General features: G+C 49.9%; 2 protein-coding genes across 5 annotated transcripts; both read right to left on the bottom strand.

The window, feature by feature from the left end:
• Nucleotides 1-7: 7 nt before the first annotated feature.
• On the bottom strand, nucleotides 8-9,866 carry SERPINF1 (serpin family F member 1). The gene is made up of 8 exons (XM_077165497.1): nucleotides 9,726-9,866; nucleotides 6,155-6,246; nucleotides 4,625-4,823; nucleotides 3,767-3,922; nucleotides 3,172-3,375; nucleotides 1,840-1,982; nucleotides 841-1,051; nucleotides 8-396 (listed from the first exon to the last, which is right to left on the bottom strand). Exons 2-8 carry the CDS (start codon nucleotides 6,236-6,238, stop codon nucleotides 137-139), a joined length of 1,257 nt encoding a protein of 418 aa, XP_077021612.1. The 5' UTR covers nucleotides 6,239-6,246; nucleotides 9,726-9,866; the 3' UTR covers nucleotides 8-136.
• Nucleotides 9,867-18,797: 8,931 nt separating this feature from the next.
• SERPINF2 (serpin family F member 2) lies at nucleotides 18,798-26,601 on the bottom strand. 4 transcript variants are annotated; one of them, XM_077165484.1, is made up of 11 exons: nucleotides 26,267-26,600; nucleotides 25,796-25,869; nucleotides 25,064-25,130; nucleotides 24,816-24,854; nucleotides 24,623-24,685; nucleotides 24,146-24,425; nucleotides 23,560-23,703; nucleotides 23,181-23,384; nucleotides 22,532-22,674; nucleotides 20,635-20,839; nucleotides 18,798-19,958 (listed from the first exon to the last, which is right to left on the bottom strand). In XM_077165484.1, the coding sequence occupies exons 3-11, from the start codon at nucleotides 25,124-25,126 to the stop codon at nucleotides 19,546-19,548; spliced, it is 1,554 nt and encodes a 517-aa protein (XP_077021599.1). In that variant the 5' UTR covers nucleotides 25,127-25,130; nucleotides 25,796-25,869; nucleotides 26,267-26,600; the 3' UTR covers nucleotides 18,798-19,545. The 4 variants fall into 4 exon arrangements, with proteins under 4 accessions (XP_077021599.1, XP_077021600.1, XP_077021598.1 ...); XM_077165485.1 differs by lacking the exon at nucleotides 25,796-25,869 and having other exon boundaries at nucleotides 26,224-26,601; XM_077165483.1 differs by lacking the exon at nucleotides 25,796-25,869 and having other exon boundaries at nucleotides 26,267-26,597.
• Nucleotides 26,602-26,622: the final 21 nt, after the last annotated feature.

Raw genomic sequence — 26,622 nt, 5'->3', positions numbered from 1 at the left:
AAAAAAGTTAAGACTAAAGCTCTTTTATTGCAAAGTATACATTGAAACTTTATAGTGGCAGCCTTCATGTAATGTATAATCTGCCATCCCTCTGGGGTTATCTTCTTCTAGGGTATTTAAACATTAAACCGGGGCATTAAGTGTTCCTGGGATCCAGAATTTTGCCTATGAAGAGAAGGGCCCCTGTGTCTGTATCCCTCAGTACAAAGATGAAAGGTTGGTTAAGGTGATAGTCCAGAGGAAAGGTGAGGTAGGCTGGCTGGACCTCCTGGCTGGGGGTGGTTCCTGCCCCATCCTCATTCCACTCAATGCCAGCCCGGTGCTCCAGTTGAGTAAGTTTGATGGGTTTGCCTGTGATCTTGCTAAAGTCTGGAGAATCAAACAAGGATAGGAGCTCTGCAGAGATCAAGAGAAATCTCTATTAAAACCCTACCTTACCCAACACCCCAAGAAATATACCGTCTTAATTCTTAAATCCTAGTTCTCTAGAATACATGTAACCTTTTGGTCATCTGTGAGGTATACAGAACTCTAAGCTAGTTGGGGGTTGAGTGACTTGCCCAAGAGCACACAGCAAATGAGGTTAGGATTAGAAACTAGATCAAATATACCTATTTTAAGAAGCAGTGTTTCAGCTTCTGCTATAGGATGTATGCTCATGAGATTGGGGAATGAGTCTGATAAGGAAAGTAGGTAGTTCTTCACCCCCTAAGCACTTATTAGAATTAAGTAACCCTTGATGGCCTCCCTACAACGCCATCATGTTCTTGAGCTCTGCTTAGCAAAATGAAAGGCTCCAAGACTTGGTCCCCACAGAACGAAAGTGTGTTGTAGACATACTCATCTCTTGCAGGGACTTGGTAACTTCGCCTTCGTAACTGAGCTTCAGTTTGGGGATGGTCAGGACTGCTTGAACAGTCTTCAATTCTCGGTCTATGTCATGAATGAACTCAGAAGTGAGACTCTCTTCTATCATGGTCAAGTTTTGGGTCGCTATTACAGGGAGGAAGAAAATGATACTCATGCTTCCAGTTAAGGGCATCTGGGCAATCTGAAACAACAGGGAGGAAGCACATGCCTTAGTCCTTTAGGTCCCAAGAGGCCAGAGATATACACCAATTGGGAACAGCATTCTCTCTTGTGGGGTTCTGGCCTCTTGGTTTCACCCCAGCCTTAATGTGTTCAAATCCGTTTTCTTCCAAGTTTTACTGATTATCTGTTATGTACAGAAGCAGCACAAAATGGATCCTTGGGCAGAGGTTCTTAGCCTAAGGTCCATAGGGTGAATGACATCAGAAGTCCCAGGAGCCCTGAAATCATACACAGAAATGTTGTATACTATACATGTGGCCTTTCTCTAGACAGAGTTTCAGGAGTTTTTGTCAGAGTCGCAAATACATCCATGGCCTACAAAAAGTTAAGAACTGACTTAGAATTAAAAGAAATCAGATACACATGAAAACTCAGAATACTAGCAATTTAGAGTTTGTAACAGTTTCCAAAGTTTAGCTTTGAATTCTAGGGGGAAAAAAAAGGTTTCAAAAGAAAGAAAAAACACCAAACTTTGAATGCTTACTCTTGAGAGCTCGTTTTACATTGCCGTATTAATCCTTACAACAAACTCTGAGAGGTTTGTTGTCCTCCCCTTTTAAGAAGTGAAATGCTCAAAGAGGTCTTTGCTTGAAGTCACACAGCAGGTAAAATTTAGAGAGTTGTCTGAAAGCGCATTCTATTGCCACTGTATTGTTCTGCCTCTCTGTCCCCTCCCCTCCCCACCCCAACCCCCGTCCCCTTACCGCCCTCGCTGCCCCCCCACCCCATCCACCCTGCCCTACAGACCTTGCAGTTGAGGTCAGAATCCAAGCCATAGCGTATAATGGCCTTAGGGTCTGACATCATGGGGACTTTCACAGTCCTGTCCTCATCCAAGTGGAAATCCGCAAGAGAAGTCTTTTTGGAGTCAAACTTTGCTGCCCATTGTCCTGGAATGAAATGAACAGAGTCTCCTGAGGCCCAGAGACCAGAAAGGCAGTGGGATTATGCTATGCCCACAAAGTGTGTTGTTGAAAATTGCCCAATTAAAGGAATCTTTGTCATCAGAGATCCTGACATGTAAGGGACTGGTTCTATCTCAGAACACGTGGCTTGGAACACTATTTGACAACTCTGGGTATATTCTACATACGCTTTGTTAATTTTACTCTCTAGGTTATGCAAGTTCTCTAGTAGCCTGGGAAGAATGTGAGGGAGAAATACCACCTTTTACGTTGATATTTTTGGGAGGCAGAATTGAAGGATATCAGAACTGGAGGTACCCCAGAGATCATCTTTTCACCCTTCTCATTTTGTAGCTGAGAAAGCGGAAGCCCAAAGAGATCAGGGGACTTGTCAGTATTCACTCAGGGACCTGATGGCCAAGCACACTTAATTTAAGGTGGCCTTTAAAATACTGGTCTGTTATCACATTTTTCAGTCGCTGGAAATCAGTGCTTGAAGTCAGAAACCATCTGGCTTTCTCTAGGAGTTTGGGTTCATTCTTACTGTTTGACAGTTAGCAAACATTTCAAGGGGGAAGTGACCCAGAAACCTACCCAAGCCCTTATCAAGTGGGGCTGGTATCAAACTAAGCCTGTGGCATGATCTCTGGGCACATCCCCCACAGCTTAGAATAATGTTAGATGACACACTGTGGTTTATTGAGCACCTATTGTGGCCCAGGTACAGTATGGTTTTACCATGAAGATGAGAAACAACATATACAAATTGCCTATGAAGTAGAGGTATTTTCCTCCTTTGAAAGATGAAAAAATACGCCCAGAAAGTTATGGAATTTGTGCAGGATGCTACTGGAATTTGAACTTTGTCTGACTCTAAAACCAGCAATCTCAGACAGTCCTTAGCCCCAAATATAGGTACTCAAGCATTTAGTTCCTTTTCTTTGCTATTCATTTTCCACAAGCCTCTTAAACTGGTAAACACCTATCACCTGTTTGCTACTGATCTCTTAGATCTGATGGCAAGCAGTAATCCATCAGGGGAGTGCCTTTCTCAGATCCCCCTGGCTTTGCCTCTAGGTTCACGTTGGGCAAGGACTTTGATTTATCCTCTTTCTCAGTTCTTTCTGATACCTCCTGACACCCTCGGCCAAAGGAGAAGTGGAAAAGGTCTCACCCTTGAAGTGAGCCACGCCAAGAAGGAGAATGCTGATCTCACTGGGCATTTCCCTTGTAGACTTAGCGATTTTCCCTTTCATCTGGGCCTGCACCCAGTTGTTAACCTCCTGCAGGTCCAAGCGAGCATTGCCGGTCAAGATTCTGGGCCTTATCCCATATGACTTTTCCAACGGCGCGACAAAACTGGATTTTATCCGCAGTTCTGGGAAGAGGTAAAGCAGAGGTTAGTGTACAAGAGCTAAACCAGCTTCCTCTGAGAGCACGCCAGCCTTAGGGTCTGGTTTACTATTCAGCCGGCCCTGACTTCCTGTCCAGCCTCTTCCTATGATGTGCTGGGACTTCATGCTGCCTTCTGCAGGCAGTGGGCAGGGAACAACTGATTTTACTCATTGCTGCTTTTCTTCCTGTTACTGTCCTCCCCCCACCACCCACTGACTCCTTTAGCCCACTTCCTCTTTTTGATCCTCTTTGGGTTCATGGGACCCTTCCAGGTCTGGCCTGAGCACAGATGGTCTGTGGTTTAGAAAGAAACCCCCAGGATGAGGTTCAGTATGCCCCACTCCCAAGGCAGCCCAAACTAGAAGGTGACTCACTCCTTTCAAAGATGATCCGGGAAGCACTCTTGAAGTTCTTCTCAGGGGCGGTGACAGTGGCAAGGAGTTCCTTATAGGTACCATGAATGTCTGGGTTGCTGATCAAGTCGTAATAGAGTGCCCGGTGAATAGTGGACTCTGTTCGTTGTTCCGCTCCTGCCAGAGACAAGGATGTATGCCTCCATAACTGCCTACCATGGCCCAAATCAGGCCATCTCCCGGGACAAGAAGTACTATATTCATTTTGTCTGATCTGCTGAAAGCCTGAGTGGGCCTATATTGGAGACATTCTAAGTGGACAAGGAATTTGAAGATAGTAGAAGAAATGGGGCTCAATGTGAGAGATTTTCCTAAAGTAGGCTAAAGGCATGGCCTACAGAGATGAAGGTAAGGGGTACAAGTCCCTGTACTTCTCCCCTCACAGCACTTACCAGACTGCTTTGTAGCTTCCTGTTTGTTTCTCCTGTAAACTCAACTGTGACCCCAGTTGAGGGCAGGAACCACATCTGCTTGAATGTGGTTATATACTCAGCACCTAACCTACTGGCTGACTCCTAGTAGTAGTTTGTTCAAGGAATGAGTGAACAAATGTTGAAGTCAGCAAGTCAATGCCCGCATCAGTGGTGCTCAGCACCATTCCAAGAAACAAGGGAATTGTATGTGCCCAGCCTTTGAGCTTCCACTTGCACAACTTGGGACCATACTGAAGCCAGAGCTCCCAGAACTTCTTGCCCCACTCCCACCGAGGCAAAGAATCTCTGTGGCTTAGAGAGCATGTATGTGCACAGCCCTGATGAGTTATCTCTAGGACTGTCGCAGCTCCAGGGGTCTTGGGGTTTTCTGTATCTGAGAACTCACCCAGTGATAGGGCAGAGAGTGCCGTGGCCATACTGAGTGGGGACAGGAGCACATTGGCAGTAGGGCTCATGCTGGACTTCATGCGATACAGGTCATAGCCAAAGTTGGAGACTGCTGCTGCCAGTTTGTTCACAGGGACCTTGAAGAAGGGATCCTCCTCCTCTACTGGCACCCCAGTGGTGTCAGGGTCCAGGGAGCCCTGGCAGAAATAGAAAGACCTGGATTTGAGTACAAGGACCAGTGGAGATGAGTAGTGAGTAACCTCTCTCTTCATCACCATCACTCTGATTGGGCTTATCACTCTGGCCCTAAATCATCTTTCCTAATTATGATAAGTTTGGCCGAATATTGGAATGAGTTTGAGCTCCCTGATTATACATGCACTCTGCTAGGGAGAGGCAGGCAGAAGAGAGGTTATTAGCTGGCCATCTTTAAACACTTGTAACCTGTGAGCCCCAGGCCTATGACACACTGGAAAAAAAGGAAAGGAGGCCCCATACAGAGACCCTGAACCTTCCAAAGCAGGCTACCCCTTCTGTTCAACTTTGCTTACTGCTTCTAGGGCTCTACCTGGAATACCACCACCACCACCCCTTCAGACTCTGATCAGGTAACACCTCCATCACACATGTCCCTGATCTGAAAGGACCTTTGGGTTTTCCAACCTTGTCTTCACAGTCAGGTAACACTTATTATCCACCTGCCACATGCCAGGCTCTGTGCTAGTTCTTTTCATTTGACTTATTTCATTTCATACTTGTTCATGGATTTGTCTGATATCCCAGAAGACTAATATCCCAAAAGACTGAGTTCCTTGAAAGCAAAAGCTGGTCTTTTATCTTTCCCCGAGACCTACAGTGTAGGTATTCAGTGGATGAGAAATAAAGAATGGCCACAATGGCCCTGAAAGGATGGATATTATTATCCCATTTTAGGGATAAGGAAACAGAGACTCAGGTAAAAGTGACTTGACAAAGGTCACAAAGCTAGTGAAAGGTAGAACTGGAGTTCTAACTTGGAAATTATGATGAGGTACAGATTTATAGTTGATATGCCCAGGTTGCCCCAGTCACTCATGTGAAAGCTACCCCCCCGCCACATGGAGAGACTTTCCCCAAGCATATGATCTGCCTTCACAACCAGACTGTGCTCTCACTTGGGGCTGGGGCAGGGGAGAATCTGTCTGCAATCTTACATCCTCTGCTGCATCCCTGGATAGAGTCAGAACAAATGCCTGAGAACTTGGTAAGACCATGAGTAGTACTGGTAATGAGACAAGGTCCTCACTGAAGGGATAGCCCTAGACTTGTTCAGCTCCTCTTGCTTTCATTCTTTTGAATCTTATTTTTGTCTCCACTGTGTTCTCTGAAAGATGGGGCAAGGTGTTTTCTCTCTCTTTTGCTGTTGGAGAAACCAAGGCCCTGTCTACACTCAAAGGTCAGAGCATGGCCTGGGACCTGGGTGCCTTACTCCGGTGCTGCCTGCTGAGGAGGAGCTGGGATGGCTGCAGCCCCTGCCCTGCTCACCAACCTCCTCCTGGCTGCCAGCAGTGTCCTGGGAGCTGCCATGCCCAAGGAGGGCTCCAGTCCAGAAGAGTACCACAAGGGCCTGCATCCTGGGGCCTGCAAGAGAAGCAAGAGGCATCAGGCTGCTTCCTTCCCCCCACCACCACGGTTCAGAGCACTGTGCCATCCTGGGCAGGGAGCAAGGCATATAGGATTAAGCACCTTCTCTCCAGGTTCCCAGCCTGGAAGTAGACCCTCCGCTTGATTCTCACTCCCTCAACCTGCCTCAGGGCCCACAGTCTTATCATGGGCTTCTGTTTATATCTGTGGCAGTGGGCCCAATTTTGAACCTAGCCCCGGAGCAGTGAAGATCCAACAGTGGTCTTCTCTGAACAGACTGTGGGTTAGCACGAATGCATTAGGCTTTTCCTTGGAGGGTCCTGACCAACCTATTTTACAGATTTGGGGACAGTGTCTAGTAACAGAATGGAGGCAGGACCCATAAGTAGACTTAGAACACCAAGAAAGAGATCTCCAGTCCAGCCCATGCTAGCCCCAAGAGGTTCTTAAGAGCTCTTTATCTCACCGAGAAGGTGTGGTCTCATAAGGGAGTGCATTCCCTTCTTAGACAAGAGCTTTCTAAATCAATCAATCTCTCTCTTTTCTCTCTCTCTCCTGTAAAATGAAAATACAATACTACTTACCTATTGTTATGAGTATTTAATTGGATAATGCCTTAAGAGCACTTAATGCCAGAGACAGAGTAAACTCTTCCTATAACTCCGATCCTTTGACCCCACTTCTCCCTTGTAGACCCTCATCTTTTTCCCCTACCAGCTCCTTCGTGTACTTGAAAATAGCTCCAAATTCTCTAGAACCTTCTTTTCTCCTGGTTGAACAAGTCTGTTTCTTAGTAAGACAACCTAAAACCTTTCACTTCCCCAGCAGTGGGCCTCCTCTAACCAGGCTCTGGTCTGGTACCTGGACCACAAGATAAAATTCTGAAATCCAGGTCCAGCCCTTCTGCTCTTGGCCCTCCTGCGTTTGCATCGACTATGAGCTTATCCCTAGAGTCGGGATCTGGGGGTGGGAACATGAAGGCAGACGGTGAGGTTCACAGATAAAGTGAAGCTTCTGGTTAGAAAGTGGAATGGGATCTTAGCAGCCAGGACCTCCAGCCGTTCCATGTTCTCCCTCCATCCAACATGTCACGTTAAGAATTTGCAACCCTAACTACCTTGTCTCCCCACCCCACAACCACCACCACCACTCCTCACACAGGCTGAGAGTTTGGGGGCTCCTGCGTTATCTTATCACACACACATACATACACACTTTTCTGACTTCTCAGAACAGATTTGATCAGGAAAGTGCCATGGGTTTTTTGGCAAAATTTTTTAAAATTAAGTCTGATAATCCACTGGATAACATCGTAGAGCATGACAGGCAACAAAAGAAAAGTATGCCTCCTGAGCTTGCTCAGATGAAGTCTGGGCTGCCTGTGGGAACCAGCCTGGCTTTGAACACTGACCCTGAGTTTGTATCTCAGAGTGAGAGTTCCAGTCATCCCTGTATTTATTCTCAGTCAACTGCTCTAAAATCTCTTGAGACAACAAGAAAAGCTTTCTGAAGTGCGAGATAGAGATCTTAACACTAACCAGACATAAAGCCGTTCTCTCCACCCTGCCAGCCCCACCCAGAGTTAGCAGGTGCCTCCCTGCCTGAGCTTCAGCAGAGTGGTTTTCTTAGAGACTGAAAATTCAGTGAGACTCATAGGAAGTGAGGCTAGAGGAGATGCTGTTGGCTCTGGTCACTCTGGTCAGGTTAGGAAAGTAGGAGAGACGGGGAGAGATTCTGGCCAAGTTTCTTAAAAAACTAAATTCACAGTTCAAATGCACTTGAAACTGGCACCTTCCGGAGTCCCTGCAGAGTCTAAAATCATGTGATTGATCATTATCATCTCCTGGGTAGGCAGAAAACTGAAGATGAGGTGAGGGAATCGGGCAGGAAAAAGCACAAAAGCTGGCTCAGGACCAGATGGGGGGACAATATATTAACCATATCTCTTGGAATCCCCTCCGTCAAGCCCTAGAGATAACAGAAGGGGAGAGATTATTGACCCCCCTACAAAAGCAGTGAAAAGGCAGAGAGTTCAGGTCTTCCCCAGAGTCCCCTCAGTGCACCTTTGACTCCCTATCAAAGGTGATTGTTCTGGGGGCCGGGGCAGGCAGCCTTTGGCTGCCCAGGGGCACAGGGACAACGGTGCCATCCAGTCCAAAGGGCAGTATCCAAGCCAGATGCCTGCCCTGTCAGGTGGGTGAAGAGTATGTGGACGAGGTAGAGATCCTCCCTGTTAGGCCATGGTCAGCCCTTGCCTTCCCCAACATTGCCCAAATCAAGAAAGACACAAGTCGCTTGGATTTTGTTATCTTGCTTCCAAGCTGGGGGACAAATTGTAGCCAATACATGTGTTTCAGATTAAACCCAGTTGCAAGACAAACACCATCCCTCCTCCTCCCAGAACCACAGTCTTCAAACCACAGGGCTGTGGACCTCATAAGCAGTACAGGGGGAGGTATCTCCCGCTCCCTGGTCTGGGAGGAAAATTTGAATGGGTCCCCTCCAGGTCCACCCACCGTGACCCCACCAGCCCCCAGGGTTCCTTCTGGAGTCTTGAAAACTCAGTGAGTCAGGTCAGGGTCCCCCAGAGGTAGACCCTCCCACACCCCAGAAGGACAGCCCTAGAAAATAACTCCTTGGCAGCCATCCCCTCCCACCCTCAACCTGGGGCTGAATTCCTGGTGGACCTGCAGGGAGCATGAGCCAGACAGTGACAGGGTTTCTGGGAATTTCACAGCTTTTCTTTGGCTCCAGGCTGTGATTTGTTCCAGGGAACAAGAGGGTGTGGACAGCCATTCTCTCCAGTACTGGCAGCTGAGCCCTCCAAATCCCATATACAGGCTGGACTAAGGATCTTCCAGTTTTTAGTGCAGCTAATTTGGCCTAAGAGAAAGGGTGGGGTGGAATAGAAGCATCCAGCTGTAGAGTAGGGCTCAGCTGGCCAGCTGCTTGGCTGTGTTGAGAAGTTACCTTTGAAATCAACACCAGCTGATCTTGAAAACCAAGCAGAGAACTGGGCTGAAACCAAGGCCTGGTTGCGGGGGAGGGGGCGGGGGGCTGCCCCTGGTGGAAGCTCAGCTTCCTAGGAATCCCTTTGAAGTGCTCCTGGGACCTGGACTCATCAGCTTAGTTAGCTCTTTTACCTTCTCTTAGCTCCTTTCCCACCACTGTTCCCCCCACCATTGTTTTGTGCATACTTCAGACAAAATTCTTTCCAGCCTCTTTTCCCGTTGGTGCGATGGGGTTTGGAGATAAAATTTGAGTCCTGATCTTTGGACATACCCCTACTCCACCTGCCGTCTTTCATCTATTCACGCAGGTGCCCGAGCTGCAGGGGCTACTGTCACCCCACCTCCTCTCCCTGTACCCCTCTTTTCTGCTCCCAGAGGTACCCCTGACTCTCCCCAGTACCCCCTGCCCAAGGGAGCCTTTTCCATCTTCCCCTGACATGCAGACCAGACAGGGAGCTGCTTTACCTGTGGGTGTGCTGTGGCTCCACTCCCAACCTAGGTCCCTCTAAGCCCGCACACTGAGTGGGCTCCAGCTAGCACAACAGTTTTTTCTGCGCCCTCCCAATCCAGCTGCAGCAGGCTTCAGATTACAGCTGCTCCTTTCTTAAAGTGATCTGCACTCAGCTGGATTCTGTGATTGCGTCATTGTCTGGTGTTAACTTTAACCCACTGCTGCCCTTCTACCACACAGCCCTGAGACACACATTTGCACACGTGCTCTTCCACCACACCATACTTTAGGGCACTGGCCTTCCTCACAGCTTGCTGAGACTCCCTGCAAGCTGGCAGACCCCCCACCACCAGGCACCCCGGCCCGGGGTGGGAGACAGGACTGAGGAATCAACTCTTGTGGGAGGAGGGCAGGGGCTCAGTGGTGGATTGGAGAAAATAGTGGCCAGTATTGGGGATCTGGTTTATTCCTGCTCCTGAACTCTGGCACTGACTTCGGGCTTTGGGGTAAGGTTGTTCTTATGGCTCCTCCCTTGCCTTGGTTGAAAAATGAAGGTTGCAACTAGAATGTCTGTGGTTTCTGAAGATCTGAAAGGGCAGTGGGATGGTTGGAGGAAGAAGTGAGACCCGCTGTGTACATTAATGGTGAGAAGATGCCTATTATGTACTTAGCACCAAGCTAAGCTCAGGAGAGGTATCCCAAGAAGGAGAAAACTTGGGCCTTGCCCACCTTGGAGTGTTGAGGCACTTGCAACAAGTTTGTGAACTAAAACATTTGCATAGGAAATAATTAGAGAATATGACAAATTTTTCTAAGTAGGTATGGGTCCTGGCCAAAACTCTAATAGAAGGAGAGATCAGCAAAGAAAAAGAGAGTGCTCTGAGGAAGAGAAATTTTAGGGGAATCTGCAAACATCCTTATGTGGGGCTCCGAGAGCAGAACAAGGCCCCTGGGTGGGACTTTTCAGTGGACAAGGTTCAGCTTTGTATAAGGGAGAGTGTGTCAACAGTCAGAGTTCAGTCTCTTTCAACAAAAAAATTGTCAAATATCTCCATGCCAGGTACTATGCTAGTGGGAGGAGGTGGAGTACAGGGAGGAAGAAGACACAGTGTCCACTTTCTAGAAATTTAAGGGAGGCTAACATGAGAACAGAGCATTACAGTGAAATGCGGCACATTCTATAATAGTGGTCTCTATAGCTGTGTTGTCTGAGCTGGTATTGGCTATGGAGCCCTTGAAACATGGCTGGTTGAATTGAGATCTGTTGTGAATGTAAAATACACACCAGATGTTGAATTCGTCTGTTGTACTTGAGAGAAGAATGTAAAATGTCCCATACATAATTTTTATTTTGGTAACATATTAAATGATATATATTGTTTTGATATATTGGGTTAAATCATATATATTATTAAAATTAATTTAAGCTATTTCTTGTTTTTTTCTTTATTTTTTTGCATGGGCAGGCACCAGGAATCAAACCCAGGTTTCCAGCTTGGCAGGCGAGAACTCTACCTGCTGAACCACCGTGGCCCAACCTTAAGCTATTTCTTTTATTTTTAATATGGCCACTAGAAAATTTATTTTGTTACATTTGCAACTTGCATTTGTGGCTCACGCTATATTTCTATTGGTTAACACTGCTCTGTAGCGTATTGTGGCAACAAGTTAGGGTGAGGTTCAGTGCAGGTTTCCTGGAATTTATGAATCTAAGCTGAGCCTTGAAAGACAAGAGTGGCTAGTTATAGAAAAGTGGGAAGGGCAGTCCAGGTGGAGGCCATACTCAGTAAATGATGTAGGAACAAGTGATTATCCATGTGGACAAATTAGAACCAGATCCCTATCTCACACCATATACAAAAATTAACTCCAGGTGCATTAAAGATTTAAATGAGAAAAATAATCTCTGTTTCTACAGGATATTTTCCAAAGAATTTTAATTTTTTAAATCATGTACTTATTTTTGAATAGATATTTTATTCACATATTCAAAACTCAAAATCAATAAAAGATATCCAGCAAAAAAACTCCTTCTCACTCTGGTCTTTAGTCACCCAGTTCTGCTCTTTGGTTGCAGCTGATGCTAGTCTCCTTCCTGTGTATCCCATGCAAGCAAACACACACACCCATACAAAACAGGCAAAACTGTTAGAGGGAAAATATAGATGGGTACCATTTTGACCCTCTGGGTAGGAATAATTTCTTAAACAAAACATACGCCCACACACACACAAAAGCACAGATTATAAAAGAAAAGGCTGGTAAATTGGTCATTGAAATTAAAAAAAAATAACAGTGCTTCATGGACAGATACCGTAAAACAAAGTGAAACAACAAGCCTCACACTGGGAGAAAATGTTTGTAACACATGTAACTGACAAAAAGACTATTGTTTTAGTTTATTAAAGCTCCCAGAATATAATATACCAGAATATATACAGAATATATACAGAATACTGTATATACAAATATACAGAATTTGTATAATATGCAAATACCAGAAATGGAATGACTTTTAAAATGGGAATTTATTCCTTTACAAGGTTACAGTTCTAAGGCCATAAATACGTCCAAACTAGGGCATCTAGAGAAAGATACCCTGACTCAAGAAAGGCTGGTGGGTCCAGACCACCTCTGTCAGCTGGGAAGGCACGTGGCTGGCAGCTGCTGGGGTCTTTGGCTTCTGGTTTCAAACAGCTTCCCCGGGGGGGGGGCATTTTCTTTCTGCATCTCCGGACGTCTGGATCTCATGTTGACTCTGCTGGGTCTTTGAGTTCTGTTGGCTCTGAAGCTTTTTCCAAAATGGTTTCCTCTTAAAGGACTCCAGTAAGTGACCCCACTTTGAATGGGTGGGTCACATCTCCATGGAAACAACCCAATCAAAAAACCCACACAATAATTTTGAATGAAGATTAAAGAACGTGGCTTTTCTGGGGTACCCAACATCTGCATACCAGCATATACCCTCTGGCCCCCCAAAAAACTGTTCTTTCCATATACAAAACAATCATTCTATCACAATATCACAAAGCCTTAAACCATTTCAATAACAATACAAATACCACACCAGGTGAAAAACAGTACAGACTCTCATCAGCTACAGTCATGGTCTGTCCTAATGCAAAATTTTTTTCTGGTTCTGAACCTGTGAAACTCAGAGCAAGTTATCTGCTGCGAATAGACAAGGTGGGACAGTCATAGGATATATATTCCCATTGTCATAGGGAGAAATCAGAAGGAAAACAGTGTTTACCAGACCCAAACTGTTCTAAAGACCTGCAGGGCAAGCTCCATTAGATTTCAAAGTCTAACAGTCATTCGTTCTTGGGGCTTTAGAAAGCGGCTGTCCCACCCTTTCCAAGAGCCTATGCAGCAGCCCTGCTCTTTGCATACACTGGGGTGAAGGTTGCAACACTGGGGTTCATTGGGAGGACCACCGTTTTCTCAGTTCCACCCTCTCTAAACATCAGAGCAGCACCTGGGCACTCTGCCATCTCAGGACATATGCTCAATCCCCTCAAAACAATGCAGAAGTTGCCAGGCTGCCCTCCAATCCCTGGTTTATGTGTTCCACCCTCTCCAAGGCCTGGGGCACCAAAACTCTTCCTGAACAATGAAGTAGAAGGCCCAGCTTCTGCTTCAGGGGCCAACTCACCCTTCCCAAATGCATGGATGTATCTGCTCTCCTGACCCAAGATTTCTTGGCTCCAGACCTTAGCGTCCATGGCTCTGCTTCTGAAGTCATTTTTCCTTCCATTTGTCCCTTTTCTGTCCCTTTTAGTCCAGATTTGCAGTGGTTCCATTTATACAGATCTCACAAAAAATTTGCTGATTTTCCATGTAGCACACAGGGATCAAAACCATCAGACAATAGGACTTTCCACAAATCCTTTCTGAATAACTCCATCTCTAATTCTGGCTTTTTCTGAAATGGCTGACCGCTTCCATGTTTGGTTAAATCTTCACATGGGGCACAAACTGCTGGGGTCTCCCTTTCTGGGAGCCCCAAATTTTCCAGACCATCAGTTTCTGTTTTCTTTGTACCCAGGAGTTCAGTTCCCAACTTATCTCTTTCCTCTCGCATTTTACAATATGCTACAAGGAGCAACCAGGCCGCATTTTCCACATTTAGTTTGGAAATTTCCTCAGCTAAGTATCTTGCATTGTCAACTTTAAATTCTAACTTCTATCCAACAGCAGTACACAATTCTGTCAAGTTCTCTGCCACTTTAAAACAAGGGTCGCCTTCCTTCCAGTTTGCAATAACACATGCATTGTTTCTGTCTAAGGGCCTATCAGAAGTATCTTTAGAATCCACGTTTCTATCAACAGTCTCTTCAAAGCATTCTAGGCCTTCTCTAGCAAGCTCCTCACAACTCTTTCAGAATCTTTCCCTTATCCCTTTAAAAAGCTGCTCCAACATGTTTGGTATTTGCAAACTGCAGTGCCCCACTTCTCCAGTACCAAAATCTGTTTTAGTTTATTAAAGCTCCCAGAATACAATATACCAGAAATAGAATGGCTTTTAAAATGGGAATTTATTACTTTACAAGGTTACAGTTCTAAGGCCATAAATATGTCAAAACTAAGGCATCCAGAGAAAGATACCTTGACTCAGGAAAGATACCAGAACACCTCTCTCAGCTGCGAAGGCACGTGGCTAGTGGCTGCTTGGGTCTTTGGCTTCTCGTTTCAAACCGCTTCCCTGGGGGAATTTTCTGTCTGCATCTCCAAGCGTCTCAGTCTTCTATCAGCTCTGAAGCTTTTTCCAAAATGATTCCCTCTTAAAGGACTCCAGTAAGTGAACCCACCTTGAACGGGTAGAGACATGTCTCCATGGAAACAACCCAATCAAAAAGATCCCACTCAACAATATTGAGTGAAGATTAAAGAACATGGCTTTTCTGGGGTCCACAACAGCTTCAAACTGGCACAATTACTAAACTATAAGAACTACAAATCAGTAAGAGAAAGGAAAATAATTCATAAGAAAAATAGGCCCAGGTAATTCACAGAAGAATCCTAAGTGGCCAATATACTAAAGAAAAGATATTTTATCCTCACTAGTAATCATGGGAATGCAAAGTAAGACCATAATAAGACTATTTTTCACACTTTTCAGGTTGGCAAAATTTAAACATCTGACCATATCAACCATTGGCAAGAATGTGGATGACCAGGGTCAGGTATGCTCTGTTCCGTGTGGTGAGAATATGTGTGGGTACGACTACTTGGAAGAACAGTCTAGTAATAAATAGCACGGCTGTGCGTAACTGTATGTGACAGCCCTGGCGGGTAAGGATGAGCAAACCCAAACCCACAACTCAGCAGTTCCACTCCTAAGCATGTGAGCCAGAAAGGTCCCCACACAGGTGTACGGGGGAGGACATACAAGAATGTATAGCAGCACTGCTTGTAGCGGGCAAAAGAATGGGCGCTACCTAAATATCCATCAACAACAGAATATAGGGAGGAAACTATTTACAGCCGTGAAAAATAATGCACTGAAACCCATGTGTCAATGCAGATTTATCTCATGATGTGGAGGGATACAAGTTGCAGGAAAATAAAACAGTGTGAAACGTTTATGTAAAGTTTTAAACATGCAAAACCATAGTGTATATCCCTTAGGAATAAAAACATATATGTGGTGAAAATAAAAGAAATGCATGAAACTAATAAAAACCAAACTCAGGGTAATGTTTATGGGGACAGGGAAAGGATTGGTGAGGGATATCTAGGGCTGTAACTATATTGAGAATATTTCTTAAGTTGGATAGTGGTATTACGGTGTTCCTTATACCTTTGTTTATGTCCTAATTATTGAATAATAAATTATAAAAAAAAATTTCCCTATCCTCCTATTAATGTACACCCTGCTTCTCTCAAAGGCGCTCCCCTCATGCTCTCACAAGGCCTTTGCTGCTGCAGGCAGTTCCTCTCCTGCATAATCAGAGTGTGCTCTCTCCGGGATCTAAACACAGCCTTCAAACATTCCCTGCTACTCCCTTCTTTAAAAGAAATCCCCTTTCACCACATCCCCTGTAACTACTACCCCATTCCCCTGTTCCTCTCAGAGCCACACTGGAGCCTCCACTGCTTCTTCAGCTCCCATTCTCTTCTCAACCCACTCCAGACTCATTACTCGGCCCAGCTCTCCTTTGCAACTTCTGTTGCCACGTTCACGAAAGCCCTCTGTGTTGACAACCAAGCGGATCTGTCTGTCCTTGGCAGCAGACACAGAATGGACAAATTCTCTTCCCTGAAACCCTGACTCTCCACACTCTCCTATGTTTCTACTCCACGCTCACAGCATCTTTCCTTCTCCTTTGCTGGCTTGATTCCAGAAACTTTTTCCTCTCTCTATCTCTCCTTAGGTGATTTCAACAGATTCCGTAACTTTAAATATATCTATGTGGTCCCAAATATATAATGCTAACCCTGACCAAAATATCCAAATGCTCACTTGACATCTCCATCTGGGTCCCTATAAGTAGGACAAACAATTTCTCATTCAAAGGCACACTTTTAAGAGCAAAAGAGGGTATTATTAAGCTGGAACCACAGACATAACCCAGACTGTCCTGAGCAAGCTGGGACATGTGGTCATTCTACCATTTCGATCCTAACATGCAAAATGGAAATCTCCTATTTTCCATTTTAGACCAGATTTACTGGTCTAAAATCTGTCCCTCACTCTGCCTCCCATCTCAGTAAAAGGCACTGCCACCTACCCATTTTCTTAAGACAAAAACACAGGAATTTGCACAATGAACGCAACCATCCTGAGATTTTGCTTTCCTTCATCTCCCATGTAATCTACCCACAAATCCCATCAAGTCTGCCTCAAAAATGCATAGTAATGCTGACCACGTTCCTCCACTTGCACAGCCAATACCCTCCACCAAACCTCCTGCATCTCCTGTCTCCCTCTAAAAGGTCTCCCCACTCCCACTTTCATCCAACAGTCTGCTCTCCACACAGCAGCCACACGAGCCTTCTACAGTCTAAACCACACCATGCCATCCTCCATTAGAAACCTTCTGCATGAATGAAGTATTGCCATGCCCAGCAACACGGATGAATCTCACAAACATGAGGTTGAATGAAGGAAGCCAGACACAAAAGAGCACAACCTGTGTGATTCTTTTATATAATGTTCAAAAACAGGAAGAACTAATCTGTCACAAGAAGTCAGGAGAGTGAGTACTCTTCCTGGATCTGGGTGCTGGTTGCATGGGGATTTTTGGCTTGTGAAAAATTCATTAAACTCATATACATTATGATTTATGTGTGATTGTATATACGTGTGTATATTGTATTTCAATATAGAAAGTTTAAACAAAACACTTCAGTAACTTCCCTTTGACTCTAGGATAAAATACAAATTCTGGCTTACAAGGACTGCTGTGATCTGGCCCCAGCCTACCTCACCAGCTTGCCACGCTTCAGCCACAGAGGCCTTCTCTCTCTTTCTCTAAGGATCCAAGCTCTGTTCTGCCTCAGGGCCTTTGCACTGGCTGTTACCTCTTCCAGAACAGGCTGCCCCTGACTCTCTGAGAGGTCAGGTCCTTATCATCCATCTCTCAGCTCAAATGTCACCTCCCCTGATCCCTCCAACCAGAGTAGTCTTCCCCCATTACTCAGAATCACAAAACTTCATGAATTTCCTTTGTAGCACTTTTGTTCCGTCTGTAGTTTGTATTTTTATGTGTTTACTCGTTTATGATGCAAGCTACCCCACTACTAAATTCAGGCTCCGGGTGAGTATGGATCTTCACTGCTTGTTTGTTGCCACACCCTGAATTGGGTGCATTCTGAGCAAATGGGGTACACTCAATAAGGACATGCAAGGTGGAGGACAGATGAAGGCAGCAAGACATCGGAGGGAGAGCCAAGGGCCAATGGCAGCGGCCCTAGGGAGTGATGGTGAGACCCAGGCAGGGGCACTGGGAACAGAAAAGGAGAGGAGAGAGCCAAGAAATACCTGAAAGGTAAATCAAATTGGCAAGCTTGGGGATATAATCTTCCAGTGACTTCTTATCACTCAAGATAAAAACCACCATCTTTACATGTCCCTTACACGTGCCCTGCATGATCTGTCCCCGCCCCACCCCATCCCCACTCCCTCCACTCCAGCCCCATGCATCCTGCTCATCTTAAACCCTTTAAACACACCCCAGGGACTCAGCACTTGCTGTTCTCTCTGCCCGGGACGTTCTTCCCTGAAACTACCATGACACCTCACTCACCTCCTTCCGGTCTCAGCTCAATGTCACCTTGTCAGCGAGGCCTTCCCTTCCAGCACTCCCTATCCCCCCTCTTTCTCTACTTTATTTTCTGCCCTAGCTCTTATCACCATCTGACATACCACACATTTCATTTGTCTGTTTATTACCCATCTTCCCACACTGTATAAGAAGCAAGATTCCATCCCAGGTCTCTCTGACCCCGAGGCACTTGCTGTCAGCCAGTGCCCTTCAGGTTCACAGGGAGCTGCTGCCACATGGCACCTTGCACGCACAGATAAGGCCCACCAAGAAGTATGCCTGGCCATATCAGCACCCATGCTGCGCCCATGTCCCGGGTGGTGGCACAGTGGGAGGCATCGGCCCTATGCCACGCAGTCCCCAACTGTTCCCCTGAAACCTCAGGGGCTGACAATTTCCAGCTGGTTCTTGTGCTCCGGGAAGCTTGTCCCCGGCTAGCAGGCGCCAGCTCCTGGCAGAGGGGTTGGTGTGTAATTAGAAACTCCACAGCTTCCTAATTGCCAGTTCTTCTCCCAAACCGGGAGGCTGGTGCTATTCTGAGCTGGCCTTACTGCCGACTGCCTGAGGCATGTAGAGGGGCCAGGCTGAGAGCAGAGCCAGCCTGGTGGAGGTGGCCCTGGAGAGAGCTGGCATTGTCAAAGGAGGCTGCACAGGGGAGTGGGGGCCTGGTAAGCAGCTGGCGAGACCAAACGTGGCACAGCGGGTGCCAGCCCTCCCGGAGCCGTCCTGTTTGCAGTTAGGCTCTCTGCTAGGCCCTGGAGCCTCCTCCCGGCCTTGCTCCCACCCGTGCCCAGGAAAGGAACATCAGACAGCCTGGCCCATTCATTCTTTATTCAGGTGGTGTAAAAATCACTACAAAAACTTTACAAAAGAGGCTTAGAGAGCTAATGAGGCCCTTCCCTGCCTCAGCCCTAAAGCTTCCACGCAGAAGAAAAAGGCAGGAGAGAGGAAGGAAGGGGAATCCTGGCAGTGGTGGCATCTCAGAGGACCAGTGGGGAGGCCAGGGTGACAGGGCAGCAGGAGAGCGGGCTGGGGCCTGGGAGGGAGTGCACGCCCAGCCTTCAGCCGGTCATGTCACAGTCAGGCCATGTCACTTTCCCAACTTCCCTGTCTAGAGCAGGATGCAAGGTCCCAAGGCTGTGCTCCAGGACCACCACTAGGGCCTGTCTTCCCTCTGCCCAGCTAGGGTGTCCTGAGACTCACCCAAAAGCATCCTGTCCCTCCTAAACCTCCCTCTCTTGTAAACAAAGGTGCAGGTGCCCCGCTGACGTGGGGAATAACCTAACCTACCTCACTGACAGAACTGGACCCACAGCTGCCCTCCCACCCAAGCCCCACCCCACTGAGCCCCTTCGGAAGAAATGATGCAGGACTCCCTGATGCCCGTCCTCCCCCCATCCCCACCCCACCTAAAGTACCCAAGGGAGACGGGAGAGAATGGCCCCTCCCCTCCCCCAGACTGCTCACCCAGGCCCCGCCCCTCCAGCCCCGAAACTGGTTGGAATGAGTCACTTGAGTTGAAAGGCGTGTCCAGGGGGACACGGGATGCTGGTGCCACAGCCCGTCACTTGGGGCTGCTAAACTGGGGGTAATCCTCCTCCAAGGGGGGCTCAAGTTTCAAGTCAGGAGCAAAGAGCTTGTCTCCACGGGGAAAGCCTTTCTGGTCCTGGAAGGAGACCCTGTTGTCGGGGGAATCCTGCTGCTCCTTGCGCTCCGGCTGGGCGCTAGGGTTGGGGTTTCTCACAACGCCCACAAAGAGGGGCAGGCCTATGTGGTCTTCCCGGATGAAGAAGAGGAAAGGGCGGTTCACACTGAAGGAGGAGAGGGACATGCGGGACATGGCCGTGACGGTTGCCGCAGCCGCCTCCACACCAGCCTCGCTGAGCTCCAGGGTGGACTGGTGCAGCACGCTGGATACCACCAGGCTCTGGTCAGAGATCCCGCGTAGGTCTGGGGCCCAGAACAGCTCCTGCAGGCCTGCCAGGGGCAGCAGACCACTGGTCAGAGCTGTGCTCTGCCCCACAGCTGCCTGGACCTGCCTGCAAGGCCTCCTCGCTAGGGAGCACCTGGAGACCCACAGATCCCTGGATAACTCCTGCTTAACCTTCAAGTCTCGGCTGTAACGTCACTTCCTCCAGGAAGCCTTCCCTGATTCCCTGCCCTAAAGTCTAGACTAGGTACGTTTTCAATGTCCTCCCATAGCGCCCTTCTCTATCTTATCACTGTGCTGAATTCTAACCAAGCTCTTCCCACATGATGTGCTCCCAGTGCCCAGTACAGTGCCTGGCACATAGGAGTTGCTTAGTAAATGGCTAAAATGGGTGGCTGTATCTCCTTAATGGTGTGACACCCCCAGCTTCTCTTCTTTGTCCTCCTTCCAGAAGGACCAGCAAGGCTCACAGGCCACCCTAGGCCCTCCACCTGGGTCTTTGCAATGCTCAGTCTTGAGCAGAGCATCCCCACCCCAGAACAGAGAGTCCAGGGTTTCAAATCAACCCCCCTAACCTTCCTTAAGCCCCAGAAGAGGGTAGAACACGAGGCTAGCTCTGACCCAGACCCTCCACCAGCTCAGGGCTTCTTCCTCACCCCTCCTGACCCAGCCTGACCTAGTGGTCTAGGTCCCTAGGGGCTGCCCCACATCCGGCCTCCTTACCCAGCTGGCTGAGGGTGGCCACAAGGTCCAGCTGGTGCTTCAGATGCAGCCTCGGCAGCCGGACCTCAGTGGGCCTCTCACGCAGCAAGGGCTGGTGCAGGGTGTCCCAGCTCAGGTTGGCCAGCACCTGGGACACGTTCCACTCAAACTGGGTAGGCACGATGACCACAAAGCTCATGTTGTTCTTAAAGGGGAACTGAGCCACCTGCAAACAAGGGAACAGAGACAGCATGAGGACGAGGACGCACCCAACCTAAGTAGGAGTCTGGGACGCCTTGCCTCTAAGACACAGGAACTGGGGTCCAGGCCATTTCTGGGTGTGTGCTTCACCTCGCAGAGCCTTTCCTCATCTGTGAAATGGAGTGACATCACCTGCCATGCTGCAGGCTGACATGTGATCCAGTGAAACAACACTTTCAAAGCACACAGGTGATGCTCAGTAAGTGGTTTCTTTCTCTCCATCTGCTACAAGTTAGCTATGCATAGAGTGAGGCATCCCCTGCCTCTGCCCAGCAGTTCACTACAAGTGCACAGGGATGGGATCATGGGTTTTCAAACTCGGGATCTGTGGAGGAGCCCCTGCAATGAGGGGTACCTCCCCAGCCCTCTTACCAACTTCAGCTCAAATGGCTTTGCTTAGCTGTATAGATATTCTGTGATCTGGGGTAAATTTCATTTGAAAGGAGATTCTGTCGCTAAAAAAGTGTCTCCTGCATTGGTCCTGGCTGCCTGTGCCTATTTGCAAACTGCCCGAGGAAGAGAAAGACTAAAGAGGACAAGGAAATGGATAGGGAAAAAGAGGAAGGAAGGGCAGACAAGTACGACCTGGAGGAGAGGAGCAGTGCGAAGAAACTAACTGGGTGGGAGTGAACCAGCCAGCCTCCTTCTCGGAGAGAAGCCAGGATGCCACTCCCAGGGCCTGCTTGCCCCTCAGCCCCCTATGGGGAGGGCTTCCTGGGCTGTTCCTTGCTGCAGAAGGGGTGTGCCTGCATCATGCTTGCCTCCTGAAACCAACACTGCCGCTCAGGGATCAGAAGCCAGAGAGACAGCACCAAGACAGCGAGGTGTGGAATTCTAGCCAAACGGCATGTTCCATGCAGGAGGCTGACAAACCCATCCCAGCCAGGTCCTCCCTTCGAAGGAGCACTGCTACTTGGTGCACAGCAGCTCACTCGGGTCATGTCTCCCAGGCTGGGGGCTGCTGAGCCCCTTAGGGGCTTCATGGCTGCTGGGGCAGTCCTTACGCTACAATAAAACCCCTTCTCCAAGGTCACCTGGGTCTCAACTTAGTGCCCTTCCTTAGAGAACTCCTCCAGCACCACCACCACTCCACCTAAATCACCTTCCCAGGCATCAACATCACCTTCTTTTCATTTTTATTTATTTTTTTATTTTACATGGGCAGGCACCGGGAATCGAGCCCGGGTCCTCTGGCACGGCAGGCAAGCATTCTTGCCTGCTGAGCCACCGTGGCCCGCCCATCATCACCTTCTTTTTTTGTTTGTTTTTGTTTTTTTCCTCCAGAGCATCCACCACCCTCTGAAATTGTGGTGTTGATTTACATTGCGTGTCTTCCCTCCTAAGGGTAGAGACCTTGTCTCCCTAGTGCACTACCAAATCCCCAGTGCCCAGAACAGTAGCCAGCACACAGGCAAGGCCCTGTGTATTTTTGTTAAATGAATGAACCTCAAAGAGCCTGCAGTCTAGGCATTCCCAGATGGGGACACAGCGGGACCTTTCAGAGCCACCAGTCCCCGGGATGTGACTGCCTGATGGAGATGCAGCCATTCCCCCTCCCCTGGCCTCACCCCTGTACCTGTTCCACTTGCCCCACTGCCTGCCCACTCCTTTCCCCACCTCCCAGCACCCAGGCTCATCCTGGGCAACCAAGGGTGACCTGAATCTCAGGCTGCTCCAGCAAGATCCAGCGCAAAGGGTACTTGTGGGCACGCATCATGTCCACCGGCACCGTGAACTGCTCGTCCAGGTGGAAGGTGTCTCTCTGGGTGAGGCTCGGGTCAAACTTGCTCCTCCAGAAACCTGCACGCAGGCAGAGGGTGGGGCCACACGGGCTGGGAGCAGGGTGGGCTCCACATCACCAGCCTCTGCCCCACCCTACCCAGGATCGATTCAAGGGACAAGAGGCACGGGTGGAAACCCAAGGAGGTGCTGTGCCAGTTGACATCCAGGTGATCTGGGTCCTTATCCCTGAAGCATTTTTCAATCTGGGTGTGTATTCTTCCCACCCTGCATTGCTCCTAGGGACCTGCCCCTGGACCTTTGCATGCCCCTCTTCCTCGGATGCTACCCCTTCCACAACAACGCCCGCTACCACCCAGTTCCTTCCACACACACCACCGCTTGTCTCCTGCCCATCCCATCCCCAAGCGATGGCCCAGAGAGCACCCTACCTCATGGCCCAGTCTTGAAGATGAAAAGGGACCCTTAGGGAAAAGCCTGTAGGGTGCAGCTCAGCCCATAGGCGAGGAAGGGGAAGCAAGGGTAGGGGCTGCCAGGGAAGGGATTGGAGAAGAGGGGGACCGCACCCTGAAAGTGGATGGCATTGAGGAGCAGCAGCACAGTGTTCTCTGGCAGCTCCGAGAGGAAATGCTCAATCTTTCCCTCCGTGGCCTCCTTCACCCACTGGTTGATGTTCGCCAGGTCATCTCCCTGCCTTCCCGTCAGGCTCATGGGCTTCGCGCCAAAGAGCTGTTCTGACTGTTCCAGGAAGTCCTCTTTGATGGGAAATTCTACACGGAAGGGGCCACAAGCTATCCCCTGGGTTCAGGGCTCTGACAGTCACCCATGCTGGGGCCCTGCTAGACAGAGGCCCTCCCCCCACCCAGGTCAAGCCCATCTCCCACAACCCTATCCATCTCCAGGACACTGCCAAGGGAGTACCCTGCCCTCAGCACAGGCGCCTACCTTTCTGCAGGTACATCCTGGCAGCCAATCGAAATGTCCCGGGGCCCAAGTCCTGGCAGAGGCGGCTCAGTAGGTGGGGGAGGCAGGGTCCTGCGTCTGCATGCAGTGCCTGCTGCAACTTTTGAAGCGTCTGGTTCCGAGCCCCTGGAGGGGACCACATGGGCTGTGGCCCGGGCTGGGGTCCTTCACCACCCCCCGCTGCAGGCTGAGCCTGCAGTTACTTCTGCAAGCTCATGAGGAGCACACCCACAGTACCACCAGCTCCCCATTGCCGTCCCCAGAATTCTATCACCTCACGGCATTCAAGCTGCTTTCCCTCTCTGGGCCTCAGCTTCCCATAGTGAGAGACATTGTAGCTATGAAATTCTTGCATAAAAATCCCCAGGGAAATTTGAATAAGCAGGTACCTGGGCTCCATCCCCAGAACTCTGATCCAGAGAGACTGCTGGTGGGGACCCAGGAATCTGCATTTTTACCAAACACCCAAGTGATCCTGACGGAGGAGCAACCCACGAATAAACTCTGGGGCAGTGGGTTCCTACTGGCCTCCCAGCTCTGCCAGTCTGGTCAGGTGCTGCCACGATACCTAGCGCCAGGTGAGACAGTGCCAGGGCCACGCTCAGGGGCGACAGGACGAGGTTGGGGGTGGTGGACCCCTGGGCCACCAGGGAGAATAGGTCTCTGGTGAAGGTCATCAGGGCCTGGGCCAGCCTGCGAAGCTGCTCCGGGGTTGGGGTCCCTTTGCAGTTTTCTGGGTCCCTCTTCAAGGCAGGGGGGGGTGGGGTAAAGGGGTCAGCTTCAAGGTCTGTGTCGAATGTCTCCTTCACAGCCCAGGTGTCTGGAGGTGGCGGGGCCTTGTTCCCGTCCTGAGGGAAGAGGGAGAGTCACGTGGCGGGCACTGCACTCCGGGGACCTGCGCCCCGGCGGTCCTTCCGACCCTGACGCTGGCAGCCCGCAGAGCCTCAGCCTAGCCTCACAGCCACGCCCCCCGGGCCCCTGGCCCCTGCTGATTGGTCCGCCTCCCCTGGCCCCGCCCACTCCCCCCAGCCCCACCTGGTTGTACCTGGTTGCCCAAATGGAGGAAGAGGAGCGGGGACAGCCTCTCCTGGGTGTGCCCGCCCTCGAGCTGCAGGAAGGAGGCAGCTGATGGAAGCGGCCCTTCCCGCAGGGGCCTCCCCGCCCCGCACAAGCCCCATGGGAGACGTCAGGCCGCTGGGGGCCTTCCTCCCCCTCACACACTCCTCACTCCGCAGTACCTGCTGGCCCAAGGGCTCCATGGCGCTCACGGGAGAGAACTGTCGAGAAAGAGATGGGGAGGGGGAGGGACCCCTCAGGGCCAAACCCTCCCCCAGCCCCCCTCCACCACCCCCCACCCCGCGCCCAGCCCCCTGCCCCTCCCCCCAGCCCCTCCGGCCCTCCCACCCGGCCTCCCCAGCCTCCACCTCCACTAGACCGAACCCGCCACCGCCACCGCCACCGCCACCGCCGCCGGCCCCAGCCTCACCACTGAGGAGAGGCCTTGCAGGCAGGACAAGCTGAGCACCAGGAGCCCCGGGAGTAGCGCCATGTTCCTGTGTCGGGACAGGAAGCCTCAACCCCCACCGCCCCGCCGCCCCCGGCCCTCCGAATCCTGCCCACCCGCTTCGCTGAGGTGGCAGACACCCGAGCTCCAGCCCACACCCCCACACCCCCGCCGCCGTGGGCTCTGAGGGGTGGGATCTCCCCGGGAGTTTTTGTATCTTTTGTACTTTCTGGTTCTTCATAATTCCTATTCTTCGTGTTTTGAGTCAAGCCTGGGTTTGAATCCAGGCCTTGCCTCCTGCCCAGGGACCTTGGGCACATCCCTTAACCTTTCTGGGCTTTGTCTTATTTTGTGAAAAGATGGCAAATGTCCCTACTCCTCCTATGTGTGTCTGAGACAACCTTGGTAAACTTGGAGCACATGCCTGACACTCAATTAATGCCAGTTGCCGGCCAAATGCAAGGCCCCCTCCTCCGGGAAGCCTGCCCTGAAGCCCCTCCACACCAGGTGTCCCTCACCAGAGCCCCTAGCCAACCTGCTGTCCATGTGGTTAGTCTTTCTCAGGCTGGTCTCGTCTTGGCCACGAAGTGGACTGGCCTATAATGGCCCCGAGGCACCCAGACACAGAGGGTGGTTGGGTGGCCAGACAGCTGCCTTTTGACCCAGCAGCAGAGCCCAGTGAAAGACTTTGGCTAGAGCTGCGCTTGGACTTACGGGAATCACAGGCCTCTTTCCACACCCTGCACTCGGCAAAGCTAGGCTGGCAGGTGGGGACGGGCAGGTCTTGCCTTGGGAGAGGATAAATGAGGCCCAGCTGTAACCTCGGCGCCAAAGCTGCTCCACATCTCAAGGCCATTCCATCTGGAGGATCCCTCTATCATCCCAAGCCCCACCCCCACCACACACAAAAGCATTGGTCAGGGCCCTGAGCTCCAATCAAGGCTCTGGAATCTTCCAGGGGGCTCTGGAATCTTCCTGGCTAGAAATGGTCTCCAGTTTTCAGGCCCCAAAGGAAAACTGAAAGCCCCTCCACCCCCACCCCACCCCCACCTTGGCTCCTCAGCACCCAGGGAGGCTAGAGAACTATAAGTCTCTTGAAGAAATTCAACCCAGACCCCCTCGGCCAGGTGACCAGCTCCCACCTGTCCTGCCCCGAGGAGCAGGCCAAGCTCCCTCCCCTCGTACCTCTGCAGGCTCCTTGCCGCTGTACGCTATGTTCCTCTGGCCCTCCTTTGGTGCTCCCCACGCTCTGTCCAGTCTCCAACCAGTCCAGCCTGGCCCTCCCCTCCCACCAGGACCTTTGCTCTTAGCCAACCTCTTTTCAGATTGCTTTCTATCCTGGTAAATATTGACCTGCACATCCGGTTAAACATTGATATTGGGGCCAGGAGCTCTCTTCACTCCTTTTCCCACCAGAGCATCAAAATCCTGAAACAGCCAACTCAAGCCCCCACAGATTCGGGTCCCACCTGAATCTGCAGAAAGGAAGTTCAGGAGGAGGCAGTTGAGGAGGCTGGCCTGGCCAACCAAGAGGGCACATG

The sequence above is a fragment of the Tamandua tetradactyla genome, chromosome 6 (assembly GCF_023851605.1).
Source record: "Tamandua tetradactyla isolate mTamTet1 chromosome 6, mTamTet1.pri, whole genome shotgun sequence".
NCBI lineage: Eukaryota > Metazoa > Chordata > Mammalia > Pilosa > Myrmecophagidae > Tamandua > Tamandua tetradactyla.
This window is presented reverse-complemented; position numbering and strand designations above follow the sequence as displayed.